The following is a 19258-nucleotide window of genomic DNA, read 5'->3' on the forward strand; positions in this document are numbered from 1 at the left end:
TTCTGGAAGGGGAAATCAGAAGAACACAGAGCTCACAAAGTTAGATTTCTCATCAAGAATCACTTTATGAACCATCATAAGTTTGCTTTTGGAAGAAATAAACATCTCAGAATGCTTCGTCTGAAATGAGCAAGGAGCCAACTTGCCACCCATGGTCAGCACACACATCCCAGCACTGAACACCAATGACAAAACCAAGGAAGATTTCTATGCCAAACTTTGCCAGATTCTCTGTGGGGTTCAGGAGGAGGACAGGAGTATTCATCTCAGAGGCTTCAAGCCAGAGTTGGAAGAGATTCCAATCTCTGGAATCAAACTATTGGAGAAACAGAATTGGAAATGCAAGCTCCAATGGCGTTCTTTCCTTACTGAATGCACAGAACATGAGCTTATCGTCACCAATATCCTCTTCTACCAGAAGAATAAATACAAATATCATGTAATAAGATATAGTAATAATAAATAACACTCACCTGACACTTGATTTGACTACACCATCACCCATGCCTGAAATCACAAGATGTCCAGACCACTACATTAATGACAGGGGCTGATAGATGATCGGTCCAGCACCTACTTATTCAATCAATTATGTCAATCAATCTGACTCCCAAACGAAAGACGCAACAGAAGAATATGTCCACAAAAGATCAATGTCGAAGCTCTGAAGGATCCAGTCTAAGGAGATAAAGACCAACAATGATGTGGAGATGCCACAGTTGGACTGCATTGGGCACAGTAAAAAATCTCACAATACCAGGTTAAAGTCCAACAGATTTATTTGGCATCATGAGCTTTCACTTCACTGCTCCATCATTAGGTGAGTCGCCTGGTGAAGGAGCAGCGCTCTCACAGCTCGTGATACCAAATAGACATTTTGGGCTTTAACCTGGTGTTGCGAGACCTCTTACCAGCTGCAACAGTGTCTGAGAGAAAAACTTTCAAATTTCAATTGAGAACAGAAGAAATGTCTACGGTGCCTGGGACATCCTCAATTCCAATTTAATCTAGGTTTGCAAAGAAACACTTGGATTATCAGGATCGATTTGATGAAAATTATCTGGATATCAATGAACTGACTCATTGAAGTAGAATAATTTCTTTGTCTAGCAGAATGAGCCAAACTCATAGCTTACCAACTAGTAAAGGCCAAATACAAAAGGGTGCACCGCCAAATGAAGAGCACGTGTTGGGCAGATAAGGCAAGGGATCTCACTGACATGAATAATATCTGTGGCTTCACTGCCATGATCATCTATAGTCCAGACGTACAAAGACCAGCTCCCCTGAGACCCAAGGACAGGGAAGATCTGATCAAGGAAAACTGTCAACGCTCTATGGATGGAATGTTTTGAAGATCTTTTCAATCAAGAATCAATTATTAACAAGAGGATTTAACTCCGTCCCATAGCATCAAGTTCAAGATGAGCTCAAATCTTCACCAACAGCTATAGAGGTGATGAAATATATCAAACAATTAAATAATACCAAAACTGTGATGGTGATGGAATCCCAGATGAAATCTTTAAGCATGAAGGAGAAAACTAACATAACAGCTCCATGTCCTTTTCCTGCGGATTTGGAATGATGAGGAAGTCCCAAATGAACTCAAAGATGCCATCTTTGTGATAATCTTCAAGCAAGGGGACAAGTCCAATTGTAGAACTTACAGAAGCATCTCCTTGCTTTCTATTGCAGGAAAATTCATTGGAAGAGCCCTCCTGAATAACAGTTGAAGAGCTACTCCCCAATCTGGGAGTTCAGGCCAACATGAGATATGACCGATCTGATTTTTATAGCTCTCCGAATGTAAGAAAAATGTTGCACAACATCAACCTCTCTATACAACATTCTTCATTGATAAAGGCCTTTAACTCTGTAAATGGTAAAGCACTTCAGAAGATTATGAAACATGGATGTACTTAAAAAAATTAACTACCATCCACCTCCTGTTTCATCATGATATGAAAGCAGTGATCCTTAACAACGGATCCATTACAGATCCTTTTGAAGTTAAGATTCGTTCCAACTCTTTTCTCAATCTTCCTTATTGCTGTGTTGTCTGTCTGTCTACAGACAAGGTCCCTGTAATCATAGACAACTACAATCAAAAGCTATCAGCCTGACCTGATGATGCTGTAGCAAATGCTAGGTCAGAAACGGATCTCCAGAGAATGGTCAACAAATTTATTGAGGTGCACAAGACGATGGGACCTTACATTCAATGCTCAGAAGATCAAAGTCCTCCATCAGCAAGCTCCAAATGCACATGCCCCGTTGATTAGGATGAATGTCAGAAAATGTTGAATGCTTCCAGTACTTGGGAAGTTACTGCTCTCAAAACCAACATTACTGAAGAAATCCAGCATAACCTGAAATCTGGTACCTGAGCAATCAAGCGTTGCAGATCACGACATCTAAACTGAAAGCAAGCTCATAGTTGACCATGTGGTCATGATCCCTTGATGTATGGGGCTGAAACTTGGATAACGTACAAGAGGTACAGAAAGACTGTAGTAATACAATCAATGCTGCCCAGAGAAGACTGCATATCAATTAAAAGGATTGATGAACCAACATCAGTGTCCTCTCACAAGCAGGCATCACAATCCTCGAGGCTATGATAATCCGCCAACAGCTTTGCTGAGTTGGTTAGAAACCAGGCTCTCAAAGCAGGTCATCTTCTCTCAGCTCAGTCAGGGCAGGCACACCAGAGAAGGACAGAAGAAGCACATGAAGGCTGTGCTGAGTGCCAATATGAAGAAATGCAACATTGGCAACAACGCCTGGGAAATCATTGCCTTGGATTGAACCAGATGGTGGCAAAGTCTGTGGAAAAGATCCCAGCATTTTGAGACCTAACAACAACAAAATGAAGAAAAGCAAAAACAGTGAAAAGAACGCCTCATAACCCGAATTAGTAACACATGACCAGATATCCCACACAACAAGTGCCTCATGTGCCATCAAGTCCACGGATCACAAATCAATTTCATCAGCCATCTTTAAACTCATGGAAGATAATCATCTTCGCTAGTGAGAGTTGCCAATAACAATCCTGATGAAGGAAAAAATTTAGAACGAGCAGAAGCCACCCCATCAATTGTTAGGAATGATCTGCCAAAGGCAACATCACATTTTGCTAAGTAATCCCAACAGAAAAGCTAAATAAATATGAGGATTTTTCCCTTGGCAGCCTTATACATGCTATCAATGGGAATTTAAATTGAACGTCCTTTAATTTGCTCGGAGGTTTCTTCCTGTAAAATGATAGCAGTGTAGGATGCACTTGAATTTAGTGTTAGTGATGGTTGCAAACTTGCAAGTATTAGTGTAGTCCAATGACTCTTCACCCATCAATGCCTTACAGAGTCACATCTTGCCTCCATGACTAGAAACACGCTCAGCCTCACATTTTACAAGATTACATCGAGTTTTTACCTACAGTCTACAGAACAAAAATGGCAATTCAACCCTTGTCAGCCTCCTCCCATCCCTCTTGAATTAACCTCACCAGGGTATCCTTTGCTTCTTTTCTTGGCAGACGTGTACCCCAGTTGTCTCAATTAATCATTGTGGTAGCATCCTAAGCATTCTTTCACTCAAAATGATACAGTATTTGGTGTATTCAGTCTTCTCATGCATGAAAAAGGTCTGTCAAATTATCATTAGCAGTATATCAGCAGTAATTTCATTCAAGCCGCTTGCATGATTTTGATGCTAAGCATTGATTAAATTACCAGTGTTAATGGCGTATTAAATTTTTGCAAAAGATGGTCATTAACTGGGAATTTGCCTGTGTCCCTATAACTCAGCAAATCCTGAAATTGTGATTTTGAGAGTTAGGAGGTGTATGCTTCTGCTGTGTAATTAAATGTTTGCAAATATAGGTAAAGGTTGACTCCAGTTCTACCTTCATCAGATCTCTTTCTGGAATATAACAATCAGGACAACAACAGTAAGTAAAGGACCTGTAGTGTGGGGTAATAACTCGTACAGACAAAAAAAAACAACGGTCCCAGGGTCATTTCCAGTTTGTTTAACACACCTCAAACCGATGGAGAAAACAGCGGAGGCAGCCTGAAGGTGGCTGGTAGGGAGCATACACCTCCACCAGTGGCAGCAATATGAATAATTCAGGAGGTGAGGAAGTATAGTAGGAGCAGTGGGGTGGTGAACACATCGGAATCACAGCACGTTTTCTGTGCTTTACCAAATAGTCACCCTTCCCTCTGTCACCTACAGTAGGATCAACATTCTTGGCCATTACTTTAATAGTTACGTGGCCATTTAACCAGACAAAGAGTTCAAAAGTGCCTCCTGATGGTCAAATTTCCATTGCTGAGGCTGAAAAGAGGTTTGCAGTGTTGATCAAACTCGACATGCTACATTTAAGAGGAACCTAGATAAATGGACGAGGGAGAAAAGAATATGCTGACAGGGTTAAATGAAGAGGGAGAGAAGGGACTCATGTGTTGCGACAATAATCTCTGCCTCAACGTCAACAACATGAAGGAGATTGTCATCGACTTCAAGAAGCGTAAAGGAGAACATGTCCCTGACTACATCAACGGGGACAAAGTAGAAATGATTGAAAGCTTCAAATTTTTAGGTGTCCAGATCACCAATAACCGGTCCTAGTTCCCCCTCACCATGGTGACACGATAGTCCAGAAAGCCCACCAACGGCCTCTACTTTCTCAAAAGACTAAGGAAATTTGGCACGTCAGCTATGACTCACCAACTTTTACAGATGCACCACAGAAAACATTCTTTCTGCTTGTATCACAGCTTGGTATGGCTCCTGCTCTGCCCAAGACCGCAAGAAACTACAAAAGGTCGTGAATGTAGCCCAATCCATCATGCAATCAGCCTCCCAGCCATTGACTCTGTCTACACTTCCTGCCGTCTCTGCAAAGCAGCCAGCGTAATTAATACCCCACGCACGCCAAACATTCTCTCTTCCACCTTCTTCTGTCGGGAAAAAGTACAAAAGTCTGAGGTCACGTACCAACCGACTCATGGACAGCTTCTTCCCTGCTGCCATCAGACTTTTGAATGGACATACCTCACGTTAAGTTGATCTTTCTCTAGCTTTGTAACACTACATTCTGCACTTTCTCATTTCCTTCTCTATGAATAGTATGCTTTGTCTGTATAAGCGCACAAGAAACAATACTTTTCACTGTATGTTAATACAAGTGACAATAATAAATTGAATCAAACATAAAAACAGACTTGGGACCAGTGAGCCAAATGGCTCATTTCTGTTCCAAACATTCTGTACAATCCTCTGTAACTTACTCAGCAGAAGCTGAAGTTAGCACTTATATTAGTTATCATTCTCACAAATGGCAAGTCTAACATACGTTTTGCCAATATAACATTTCAACAGAACAGCACTTTCACATATCATGTGGGTTTCCTCTCCAAGTCACTGACTGTGGTACTGGAAGATCATTCAGGAAAGCACCTGTTGGATTTATTATTCAACTTTCGTAACAGCAAGAAGTCTGACCTTTTCTGATAACCTGCTAAAGTACCCATTGAAACCATTAGGAATCTTTGAAGAAAACTCTCTTTATCCAGGAGTAAATTCCTTGACATTGTACAACTAAATTCAGCAGATTTGTTGACATGCAAGGGTTCAAAACATATCTCAGTCCCAGTCAACAAACACAGCTCAATAAATTCAAACAAATACTTGGAGTATCAAGTCTACATTCCCACCACAATTATATTCTCCTTAATTATAATAGATTCACAAAATATTATTGCATTTTCATTGGGTGTTATTGCATAACTGATGAATGTCAGTACTGTGTAAGCAATACATTATTACATACTTGGTGTACTCATGAAGTGCACAATTTTTCAACAAAGGAACCTAAAGGTGCTCCACCAAAAATTTTATCCCACTAAAACGAATAGGACATATTCTCAGAGCACTGAGCCAGAATATCCATCTTTAGGACCCAGGTTTGTGGAATCAAATTCTGTTAAGGTCAGACTGGAAAGAATCATTTTTGGAACAAAGAATTAATACTTATTTCTGTAAATTGCCTGCTTCAGTTTGGCCAGTTCCCGACCCACGAAAAGTACTTAATGCAAACACAAATACAAAGTTCTTTTCTCCCGGGTTGCCCAAAGTATAAAATAGCAAGAGAACCACATTTGTAATTTTTTTCTATTCATTTGTAGGACATGGGTGTTACTGGCTGACCAGCATTTATTGCCCTTCCCGAGTTGCCCTTGGAGAGTCAGCCACACAGCTGTGGTTCTGGAATCACATCTCGGCCAGACCAGGTATGGACAGCAGATTTCCTTCCCTTAAGGACGTTAGTGAACCAGATGGGTCTTTCCGAATTTCAACAATAATTTCATGGTTATCAGTAGATTCTTAATTCCAGATTTTTAAAAAATTGAATTCAAATTCCACCACCTGCCATGGTGGGATTCGAACCTGGGTTCCCAGAACTTTAACTGAGTTTCTGAATTAATAGTCCAGTGATAATACTACTAGACCATCACTTCACCGTATGACACAGTAATGACATAGTTTGGGCCGTACCGATGTTCTGCACTAGATACCCCCATCTCTCATTTTTGCATGGCATGCTACTGACATCTAGGGTCAGATATTGCACCATTTTTCTCCTCCATTTGGATTCAGTTTGAATTCTGGATTCTCAACCTATTCCTAGTTTCAAGACAGATTCTTCTGCCTTATGGTGACCAACACTGTTGGGATAGAATTCCTTGGGGGCATCGCCAACATCCATCTAAGTAGCAAGCCTGAGAGTCTGTTGTGCATAACGGAGCCCAGACAGTGAGCTTCATCAGGCTATTTGGCAGACCTCTGTTCCTCACTGGGCTTGCATAATTTACATTGCATAACAACTAGATTTGGGAACTCTGGCTTGTCTCCCTTTCTCTTCTTGTCCAACAACAATTGTGGATCTCTAACACTGCCCTGGTTTAAGAGCAGTTAACTTAAAGTATGCGCACTTGCTGGATAGGTTTAGTGGTGAGGAGCAAGGCTGACGTTTAAAATAAAAAGCTGACCTTCCAATAAATGGGTGCAAAAATATTATAAACGATTAAGCATATTGTGGTAATTTAATCAGGGCCTAGTTTTACGGCTCATTAAATTGGATATCCTAAATTAAAGAAACGGGCATATTAAAATCAACACAGTCAAATCTCGGGTAGGCCAATTGTACAAGTACATAAACCTGTCTGGGCCTGACCCATCAATCACCCATCAAAGGAGATTGCACTCTACTGATACTTCGCAGGAGATCATTGTGCCCCATTGAGATGCACCGGCCTATTGTTAGAAGCCCAGGTCAAGCCAAACTTTCTGTCGCTGAGAGTTCCTGCAGTTACCTTATCTGATAACAGGTTACATATAAGCAACAGCACGGAGATGGACACCTGGGGCAGACCCTGGTGTCCTGTCAAGCAGACATCAAGAAACCCACTGGGTAATGGAACCCCCTCCTGGGACCTCACTGGCTGAAAGCCAGAGAAGTTTCTGGAAAGGCAAGCAGGCAGAGGGACAAAGGGACTCATTTCAGACACACCAGCAGTGAAGACTCGACGAGGGAGGCAACCTTGACCATCTGGAAGACTGACCAGAGAAAGAAGGAAGGATGAAGCTGTCATCAAGATTCACCTTCATGACAACGGAGCAGAGGGACTCAGAGAATCAAGCCTGCGGTTTAACTAAACCATCTTTGCAGCTAGTATACTTGAACCTGGGGTATTCTTTTGTTTTATGTGGGTAATTTAAGAATTAATAGCATTATTAATAAACTTATTGAACCTTTACTTGTGCTTGTTCTTTCTCCATCTTGCAAATAAGGGCACCGGTGTAAAACTTTAAGTAAACTGGTCAAAAGTATCTGAGAATTAACAGGTACAACAATATTGAACATTTTATCCCTTGCAAGCCATTTAATGAATAGAAATATATTTGCTTTGACTTGGATGGGACAACACTGTGATAATTTATTTCATTATATAATCCCTACAGTTTGCTACTGTATTAAAGTGCTAATCACAAAAATATTCACACTTGGATTATTTTTTGACATCAATGTATATTAGCGGCTGCTCATTGCCAGCTGGGTGCCAATCATTAGGCATTTCAATATCCTCGCTACTTATTAATACAGCATGACCTTTAAATCCAAGTGAATAGGGGCAAAATTGCTGCTGCTCTGAGGTGTGGATCATCATTGTTTCAGCATCCGAATGGCATCTGCAACTATCAAATAATTGTAAATTCAGGCTAGCTGCTGTAAATATTGGTTTTTGGACAGATGAACTGAATGATTATTTATGTACTATATAATTTTATTACAACGAAAACCCCGCTGTAATGGTACAGTTGGTCTCAAGAGTACCTCAAAGCAGCAAGAAGAGCTCCTGCAACATAAACTGGCATATATGCACATTTATACATTATTAAGAATGCAGACCTTCCTGTCACGTATACGAATGACAAATTTAGAAAATAACAAATTGCTTTCTGGTGAAAAGAAAACACTTGCTCCTTCAACAGTGCTAATATTAACCATCTGAGATTGCAGCAAACATATGATGCACCAGGAGTTGCATTTACAAGTCTGTTTAATGTACAGTCACACCAATTTGCTTGATTTCTAGATTGAATGCTGAGGATTAATTTTTGGCATCATAAAAGTGACAAAACAAAATAAAATATTGTTGGTATAATTTAAATACTGCAGGTTTATTCTGGAGAATGGACCAAAGCAGAAATTCTTTAGCTTTTTTTAAACAGGGCCCCTTTCCCCTTTCAGGTTCCTTTTTAAAAAAAAACGTACTGACTTGTGTCTGGGTTTTTTTTTAAAGACAAGTCCCAGAGAGGTTCAAAGGGTTTGTGCAGTTTGTGTTAAACCATGCAACCCTGGACTGACGTGCTGTTTGACAGCGCTCTGGGCTTTCATTCACAGTTCACCAAGTTGAAGATGTAAGCAGAGCTGTATTCAGTGTGTTCCCTTTTCGTGCTTGTTGCCTAGCAAGACAAAGCAAGTGAAAGCGAACACAGCATCACAACTGTATTCAGGAAAGTAATGTATTCACATTTGTCAAGGACACCAAGGGGGTTAAAGAATGAGATTCAATGGGAAGTGGAAAGCTAGTAAATCGACTTTCACTGGCCATTTCACGGTTTGGGATTTAATGCAGAGGACCAAACCTAAATAAGAAGTTTCAAAGGCCAATTTCAATGATATCAGGAAAGAACTTATACAAATCAGTAAGTGGGGTTCGGCAATCCTGAATTCGGCAAATACCTTGCATTTTATCCTTAGTTTATGAAATCCAAACTGAACTTTGAACAGCCTCCACTGAACTCAATGCTCAGATAGTACCTATTCTCTATACTCTCTTCAAATACTGACAAATGTATTTCAGACCCCGCTTGGCACACATGAAGAAAGCAGCGTAGTCTTGCTCATGAGTCACTCATTATCATTCTGCCTGCCTCATGGATTTACCCAGAAATCCTTTTCAACAGGGTATTTAACACAATAAACGCCCCATCTCCCTGATTCCTCCACACTCACTCCTTGACAGGGTCCTCATATTGGATATTCCTCCCCAGCGGGGACAGCAGTTTTAGGACAAACAACGGAAATTCCCCAAGGCGGTTCACCATTTACTTGAAATAGGACGGTTGTTCATCGAAACGTGCTCAAGGGTTTGCCTTCCGATTTTCGCGTAAAAGCTAATTCATGTGGTTCCTGAATCATGATACAAAGAGAGGAGATTCAAATTGCTGCTCAAATCACCTTCAATATGGAATGTGGGATCTCACCTGAAGATTATTCAGCGGTTCCATTTTCATCACCGGGCCAATGGTATTCAGTGGTAAGGAAATCTCAATGCTCTGGTTTGGCATTAATGGAGTATGTATTGGAAGTGCACTTGTGGGGATCACGCCAAAGCTGGAAAGAAAAACAAGTGCATGAGAAAAGTGCATATTTTTCTACTTTGTGTATTTGAAACATTCACTAATCCCTGAAACATAGCTACTACCTAAACCATAGCTAGTGCCATTTTGTTTGGGGGAGAAGTAAAGCATCCCAAGTGATTTGCCCTCCCTGATCTACATCAAGGATTCATTCATACTCACCACTGCACTAGTCTGGAATTAGAAATTGCTTCCAAGTTGGCACATGTGGATGTCTGCTCAGAAACTATCAATTGATTGAATATATAAATACAGATTAGCAGATCTGTTACATAGCTGCAAGTCTCTTTTGACACCATTATCCAACTAATATTGGCAGTGAAAGGAACTTAGGCCAAGTTGAATCCTATTGTACTACCACTATAATGCAATGGTCCGCAGTGAAAATGTCTCAACAGCGATCTGGCTCCTGATTGGTAGACTCACAGTAAATCATCCAATGAATGTGTTCTTCATAGATCCTGTCAAGAAACAGAGGTAGCTTTACGTAATCTATATTTGTATTGATGGATTAGAAATTGATTAGAAATAATGTATAGAACTAGGTGAGGTTAATTGTGTTTCGATGTAAGAGTGAGAACTTGAATTAAATTCATACTAAACAAAATGTCCTGCACGTATGTGGGCTATGGTTTCATTTCAAACTGCACCTGCATTGTGATTAAGTGGTTTATGACATAAAAGCCAACAAGTGTTAAAGAAAGATTAGGCTGTTCTTTCGAAACCAGAGGCCACTGTAAGTCAGAAAGAATTTTTGACTTCAGTTTTAAGCCGGACCCTGAAGCAATTGGAGTAACAGAAGAGAGGCAGGACAACAGCATAAGGGCAGTAAAATAATTCACAGAAGCTAAAGAACAGATAGTTCTAGAAAACAGGGACAAAAGAAGTCCAGGAAGTCTGAAGTCAAAGGGACAAAAATAAATTGAACAAGGTGCTGTTCACTTAAGTTAAAGAAAGGGGCAGAGAGAAGCTCCCAGTTAAACTTTGCAGACCTGGCAAAGTTGGCTACTGAGAAGTCAGATATCAGAAGTAATTCGAAGCTTGGCAATACCTCGATACAGCCTGTGGAAAAGTTGTGTTCTGTTGGAATGTCTGGGTACCTGAGAGATTGTGTGGCAGCTTGAATGGCAGTTCAAGGCAGAGAATTACAGAAAGGAGGTATTGAAATTCTAAAAGTGGATCTGTGGTGAAGGCACCTGAAAAAGAAACATTGTTTTGGACAAGATTTAAAAGACGCATCTTTGAGAGTGGAGCTTGGAAACACTTTTGTAGTACTCAAAGATCCAATAAGCTCTGTTGGCTCAGTGTAATAATCACTTGGGGGATTGATGAGCAATCCACAGAAGGTGCATTGGGTGGCATCTGCCACTTAGTTTCAGAGAGTGATGTGCTTAACCACAGTTAGCCTATTGGTTTTCACAGACTGTGAGCTTACCGAGAACATTATGAGAAATATTTTGTAACTTGTGCTATTCTTAAAAATCTGTATACATTTGTGAAGATGTAAGTGGGACGCAGGATATTGTGTTATAGTAAATCACATTGAATAAATATATAATCACTTAAAAGGCTAACTGGCAATCCTGTGACACTGTTCATCTACACTGCTAACAAAATAACAATAAAGTAAAAGTTTATTGAGCCAAGGTTCTGTTCCGGCACCTTCCCATCCAGTTGTATCAGCTGGGATTGTAACAAGCCGTGGTCTCTCTGCTAGCTAGTTTCGTAGATATCTTCTGGGAAATAAATTGGTGGCTATTATTCATAAAATCCTACAGATGGCCATTCGATCCATTGAGTCTGCACCAACCACAATCCCACCCAGATCCTATCCCACAACCCCACTCATTTACCCTAGTTAGCTGTTGTTCGTCCGTCGTCGTCGATGAGGACCTCAACATCTTTTGAGGATGAATGTGATGTGTCCAAAGATGACTGATCAGGCCAATTCGGGCACCGAATGTCCTGGCACATATTGGGCAGACTTGTGTAGGACTATGGTTGTTATGCTGGTGGCTCTGGACTTGCGCAGCTCACGCTTAAGTTGTGCTTCAGCAATGCACCTTGCCTCATAAGCTTGACAGCCCTTGTAGATGAGGCAGCGCCAGGTAGGGAGGTTTTGTGCCAGTGTTTCCCAGGTGGTCGTATCTATGTCAAGGGATTTCAGGGGGGCCTTGAGTGTGTCTTTGTCACGTTTCTTCTGCTCTCCACGCAAGCATCTTCCAGCAGAGTTCCCCAAAAAGGAGCTGCTTGGGTATGCACTCGTCCGGCATATGGATGACATGACCTGCCCACCGGGTCTGTGCTCTCATCAGCAGTGTGTGGACTGATGACAGACTTGCTCTAGAGAGAACTTCAATGCCTGATACTTGTCATCTAATGTGTAATATTCTGCGAAGATAAGTCATGTGGAAATGATTGAGCTGTCGTGCGTGCCTTCGCGACACAGTCCAAGTTTTATAGGCACACAGAAGGGTAGTGAGTACCATGACGCTGTAAACCTTCAGTTTTGTTGCTGGGCTGATTCCTCGATGTTGCCATATAGTGGAGTGCAGTCTACCAAAAGCCGAACTTGCCTTTGCTAATCTGCAGTTAACTTCTGCATCAATAGTTACTGCTCAGGAGAGGGTGCTGCTAAGATAAGTGAACTGGTCCACTGCCTGTAGTTTCTGCCCTTTGAGATAATGGGTTCTGTGTATGGTGCATGAGCAGCAGGCTGGTGCATAACTTCAGTCTTTTTAATGTTGGTGGGGAGTCCAAAGTTGTCACAAGCCGTGGAAAATATGTCCATACTGACTTGCGTCTCTGGCTCTGAGCCAGTATACAGGCGCAGTCATCGGCAAAGAGGAACTCTCTCAGAACAGTCTCCTTCACTTTGGTAATAGCTTGAAGTCTCCTCAGCTTGGAGAGCTTCCCATCCATTCTGTACTTGAGGCTGATTCCAGCAACACTGTCCTGGAAGACATTATTCAGCATGGCAGTAAACATCATGCTGAACTGTGTGTGTGTGTGTGTGTGTGTGTGTGTGTGTGTGTGTGTGTGTGTGTGTGTGTGTGTGTGTTGGGGTGGGGGGGGGGGGGGGGGGGGGGGTGCGGGGGGCAGCCGAACTTTGACATGATCCTCCACAGGCGTTGTCGGCTGACAGTGTCGAAGGCTTTCACGAGGTCAACAAAGGTTGTCTAGAGCTCACAATTCTGCTCCTGACACTTCTCAAGTTGGTGCACGGCGAAAGTCATGTCAATAGTTGACCTTTGCAGAAGTCATACTGTGATACTGGAAGCAGGTTCAGCTCCAGATGAGTGACCAGACGATTTAGCAGGACTCTTGCGAGGGTTTTTCCTGCGATAGGGAGCAGTGAGATTCCTCGGTGTTTGTCACAGGCTTGCTGATTGCCCTTCCTCTTGTAGAGATATTCGATGGAAACATCTAAGTTCCTGAGGAATGGATCCTTGCTTCCAAAAGGACTGGAACAACTCGGTGACCTTCTTGATAAGTACAGGACCAGCAGCTTTGCAGATCTCTGTGGGTATGGTGTCTGCCCCAGGGCTTTGCTATTGGATAGCTGGTTGACAGCTTTCATGACTTCGGCTACTACCAGTGGGTCATCCATGGCGCTCTTGATATTGAACTGAGGAATCCTATCGCCTCAGTGTTAACAGATGACGGTCGGTTAAGGATGTCTTCAAAGCGTTCAGCCCATCTCTGCAGGATCTGAGGCCTCTCTGTAATGAGAGTTGTACCATCTGTACTGGGGGGGGGGGGGAACTCCCAACCACAGTATCAGCTGAGATTGTAACAAGCCATGGTCTCTCTGCTAGCTAGTTTGATAGGTATACTCTGGTATATAAATTGGTGGCTATTATTCATAAAATCCTACAGGTGGCCATTCGGTCCATCGTGTCTGCACTCACCACAATACCACCCAGTTCCTATCCCACGATCCCATGCATTTATCCGAGCTAGTACCCGTGTCACGAAGGGGCAATTTAGCATTGCCAATCCACCTAACCCACACATCTATGGACTTCAAGTTTAATCCTGGACTTTGAGCAATGGTGAGTTAGTTGGCTGATATGATGGCTAGTAATAACCAACTTTGCCTTTCCTTAAACCAGTCCTATTTATAGCTCTCCAATCAATGCCTGAACTAGGCTCATCAAAAACAATTATAGTTCTTCTTCCAATTCTCACACTCGGTTCATCAGAGCTATTTGCTATCTTATCTCTGAACAAGCAAGGTTTTTGTAACTGGCATGTTCCTGGTGCGTGGAATTCAGCTATTCATTGTCTGAACATCCTGAACCATTAAGGGGTACAGTTTTCCATTACTCCACTCAGTCTCCTTTATGCGATAATTTCCATAAAATAAAACAACAGCAAGAAGATTCATGAACAAGAACACCTACTGAAGCAGGCTGGCTTCAAAGCTTCTTTCAGATAATATTTATACAGTCATATTTATTTTGCTAAAAATCACCTCAATTCAAAGAATCATGTTAACAAAAAGTAAAACAGGTTGATCTAGTTATACATTAGAGATGTAACACATTTGTCATAATTATTAATTCAACAAAAATGGCCACTGAAAAGTTACTACCGCTGCTGCATAAGGAACGATCGACATGCAAATTTGGAGGAGAAATGTTTTTATGGTCAGATATAACTCCTGTGGTACTGGCTAACTTAAAAGACCGGAACTAAAATAGCTCCTGTTGTCATTTATACTCTCCCTCAGGAAAAACAGCTCTGCCTGCAATCATACATTTGAGAGGTGCAAAACTAACCATTTTTCAAGGCCTAATTCTCTGAATAGAATACAAAAGTCTGAGGTCACGTACAACTGACTCAAGAACAGCTTCTTCTCTGCTGCCGTCAGACTCGAGTGGACTTACCTTGTACTAAGTTGATCTTTGTCTACACCCTAGCTATGACTGTAACACTACATTCTGCACTCTCTCCTCTCCTTCTCTACGAACGGTATGCTTTGTCTGTATAGTGTACAAGAAACAATACTTTTCATTGTACACTAATAAATGTGACAATAATAAATCAAATCAAATCAAAATCTAATGAAGTAAAACCAATCACCAAAAACACAATTTCAGTTGTGATAACCATAATGTTTTGATTTTTCTTGTTCATGGTTCAGTTATTTTCACAGTGCCAATATTCAATTAAAATATCAAGAATACGAGGGCTTCTCCTGGGAATAACTAACTGCTTTCAAATAGGATAGAAATAGTTGTAGAACTGGCCTAATACACTGGAGATGCAGAAACAGAAATTCCAGATTCGCTGTAATCGGGAAGAGGAATTGGTCTACACGAGTGAAAATGAGGTACTCGAGGTTAATTTGTGTACTGGCCACCAGCGCACTTTCTATGGGTGTAAAGTAATTCAAAATCCTCACATTATTCCTTTACTATGTTTGGCTGGAGGCACACACTGACTGAAATGTTTCCCAAAAGTTGGAAATGTAGGGGGAGAACAAGTGGGGCAAAGGAACTTAAATACTCTAAATATTTGTCAACCTTGACTCAGTATCAGCATTCCCATTTATAAGTCATCCCGAAATGTACTCCGAGGGACATGAGCAGATAATCTAGGCTGATGCCCCAGTGCAGTACTTGGAGTTCTGCACTGGGTGGCACGGTGGCTAGCACTGCTGCCTCACAGGGCCAGGGACCCAGCTTCAATTCCCAGTTTGGGTCACTGTGTTTGCAAGGTCTGCACGTTCTCCTCACGTCTGCGTGGGTTTCCTCTGGTTTCCTTCCACAGTCTGAAAGACATGCTAGTTAGGTGCACCGGCCACGCTAAATTCTCCCTCAGTGAACCCGAACAGGCGCTGGAGGGTGGCAACTAGGCGATTTTCACAATAACTTCATTGTAGTGTTAATCTAAGCCTCCTTCTGACTAATAAATGAACTTTACCTGCCTTGTGGTAACAATCTGAACTGACACCAGATTAGTTCCATCAAGCTCTCAGCCAACAGCACCTGAGTCAGATTATACCCAGATTGGACTGTGATGGATAGCAGAAGTGACTTTGCTGTTTTAAGAGTTTAACTGCAGCCAAGAGCAAACATTTCAGACAGGCTACTGATGGTTAGAAGTGTTCAGCTGACATCAATGACAGGCTTAGACACATGTCTGTACTGACACACTGAAGAGTGATATTCTTGTAAATCTCAAGTGAAGATCAGTCTTCTTGCCAAGTGCTTGGTTAGCATCAAATTAAGAATAAGACAGTCTTTGGCTTAGTGGTATCTTTCCTGTTCAACTCAGGAGGAGGTTAAATCATTTTGGACAATTGCCGTGAAAAAAGAGCAGGGCTCTAAAGTTCTGAATCCTGGCACCAGCAGGATATTTGGATCCAGCAGACTGGCTGTGGGTATCAAATATACCACTTCATTATGAGTTGGGGGAGTCCACAAAATGGCAATTCTCATACAAAAGCAAAACGTTGCAGATGCTGGAAACCTGAAATAGAAACAGAAAATGCTGAAAATACTCAATCAGTCCTGCAGAATCTATGGAGAGGAAAAGAGAGTCAATATTTGAGGTCTGTGATCTTTGATGATACCCGAAACATTAACTCTCTCTGCATAAATGTCAGAACTGCTGAGTATTTCGAGCATTTCTTGGGGGAGGGGGACTTTTTCCCAGCAACTTTGATGTTGCACAGAAATAACATGATTCAAGTCAAATGAATACCCAATAATTAATTATTACCCTCTGCACGCTTAAATAGATAGTTTCTTAGAACGTCTTTAAAAATGTATAGACGGAGTGAATGCAAGCAGGCTTTTTCCACTGAAGCTAGAGGGAAAAAAACTAGAGGGCATGGGTTAAGGGTGAAGGGGGAAAGTTTAAAGGGAATATTAGGGGGGGCTTCTTCACATAGAGAGTGGTGGGACTGTGGAATGAGCTGCCAGATGAAGTGGTGAATGCAGGCTCACTTTTAACATTTAAGAAAAACTTGGACAGGTACATGAATGAGAGAGGCGTGGAAGGATATGGTCTAGGTGCAGGTCACTAGGACCATGCAGAAAAATGGTTCGGCGCAGCCAAGAAGGGCCAAAAGGCCCGTTTCTGTGCCGTAATGTTCTATAGTTTTATGGTTCTATGTAGTTTACATGTCCGAAATCTTTACATCTCCTTAATGTGCAGTATGTGTCATTTCAATTTAAAACCTGACTGTTTACAGGGAAGAGCTCTTTGCTTGGGATGAAATTAACACTTTACTTTATAAATAGCTTGTGACATGAGGTGGTCACAGGTGAATCACTGCAAAAGGAAGGAAATGAGACAATCAATGTCCTTAGAGTGTCAGTAAATTCAGAGTGCATAAAATCAGGCACAACAGGATGAGACAAGGCATTGCCAAATGTCAGCTAGCTGAACAGCCTTTCTGGCAAAAGTTTTGCTTTTCTCTTTGACGTTCATGTATTGAAAATTGCTACATCAGTCATCAAAGTCAAATATAAAAGCAGATGAGATAAAGAGAGAAACGCTGGATAAACTCAGCAAGTCTGGCAGCACCTATGGCGAGAGAAAGAGTTAACATCGAGTCCATATTACCCTTCACAACTTTAACTCTGTCACTCTCTCTCTCTCGATGTGGAGATGCCTGCGTTGGATTGGGGTAAACATAGTAAGAAGTCTCACAACACCAGGTTAAAGTCCAACAGGTTTATTTGATATCAAAGCTTTTGGAGCGCTTGTTGCCCCTTCGTCAGGTGAATGGGAGTTCCATTCCCAAACTGGGTATATAAAGACGCAAACTCACTTTACAAAATAATGATTGGAATGCGAGACTTTACAGGTAATCAAGTCTTAAAGGTACAGACAATGTGAGTGGAGAGAGCGTGAAGCACAGGCTAAAGAGATGTGTATTGTCTCCAGACAGAACAGTTAGGGAGATTTTGCAAGCCCAGGCAATTGCCAAGACTTGCCTGGACTTGCAAAATCTCACTGTCTTGTCTGGAGACAATACACACCTCTTTAACCTGTGTGTATGCTCTCTCCACTCACATTGTCTGTGCCTTTAAGACTTGATTACCTGTAAAGTCTCGCATTCCGATCATTATTTTGTAAAGTGGGTTTGTGTATTTACATGTCCTGTTTGTGAATAGAACTCCCCCCACCTGACGAAGGGGCAGCAAGTGCTCCGAAAGCTAGTGGCTTTTGCTACCAAATAAATCTGTTGGACTTTAACCTGGTGTTCTGAGACTTCTTACTGTGTCTCTCTCGTCAAATGCTGCCCGACCTGCTCTTTTTACCCAATATTTTCTGTTTTTATTTCAGATTTCCAGCATCCACAGGATTTTGCTTTTATAAAACCAGGTGACCTGAATTAAGATCATTAATCAAATGATGAAGCAGAGGATTCCTATACAATTTCCACTTAATTTGTCTGACTGAAAGCAATTTTGTCTACAGTTTGCACCTTTTTTTCTGCATCCTGAAAATCAATTTCCATACATTATATATCCTGTAGGGATTTGAGCCATTAGATGATTTGTGTGTTACCACATGCCATGAGACACCTTTCCATGCTTGACTGCATCTTGGGAAATTACATGCCAAACATGTTCACAAAATTTGCTTCATGATATTGTCTTTTCTTAAAATTTGATTTGATTTATTGTCACATACATTAATATAGAGTGAAAAATATTGTTCCTGGCAGTCGCACATCTGAATTCCAGTTTCAGCTCCAGGGTGTGTGAATGGCATCTTTGACCTAACACAAAATTCAGTGGTTTCATATAAAATTCTTAACTAAACTAAGACAAACCCAGCAAGGCCTGAGGGGATGGCGGGAAAAATCTAGCTGTGTGAAGGATGGCTATCATTTACAAGACCGATGACCACAGGTGACAAACAATCTTTCATTTCAACATCTTACACACATTGTAGCAAGAATGCCAAAATCATAAACATCTGGGAGATTCTAACCATGGAACTCTGATCTCTGCTGGCTAGAGTTCCACTGGATACAAATTACTCATATTCAAACAATTAATGTTTAATGAGTGTCAGTGAGAATGGAACATGTTCCATGGTGCCAACATCAAACATTCATCCCATCAAATCTATGCCAGGTCTCTGCATACCAATCCAGTCAGTCCCATTCCATTATTCTATTTGCATAGTCTTGCGAGTTTACTTCCTTCAAGAGCCCCACCAGCTTCTTTTGAAGTCATTGATAGTCTCTGCTTCTACTCCCCTCATGGACGGGATGTTCCAGATC

The 19258-nt window shown here is 41.4% G+C and overlaps 1 protein-coding gene across 2 annotated transcripts in view; it reads right to left on the reverse strand.

The window, feature by feature from the left end:
• Positions 1-19258, reverse strand: part of ap2b1 (adaptor related protein complex 2 subunit beta 1) — a 272901-nt gene that overhangs the window by 105825 nt on the left and 147818 nt on the right. For both annotated transcript variants that reach the window (XM_080210859.1, XM_080210856.1), the window contains one exon: positions 9847-9976. In XM_080210859.1, coding sequence (XP_080066985.1) covers positions 9847-9976 — 130 coding nt within the window. The remainder of the gene's footprint in view (positions 1-9846; positions 9977-19258) is intronic.

This window comes from Carcharhinus amblyrhynchos, chromosome 23, assembly GCF_965287045.1.
Source record: "Carcharhinus amblyrhynchos chromosome 23, sCarAmb.v2.hapA, whole genome shotgun sequence".
NCBI lineage: Eukaryota > Metazoa > Chordata > Chondrichthyes > Carcharhiniformes > Carcharhinidae > Carcharhinus > Carcharhinus amblyrhynchos.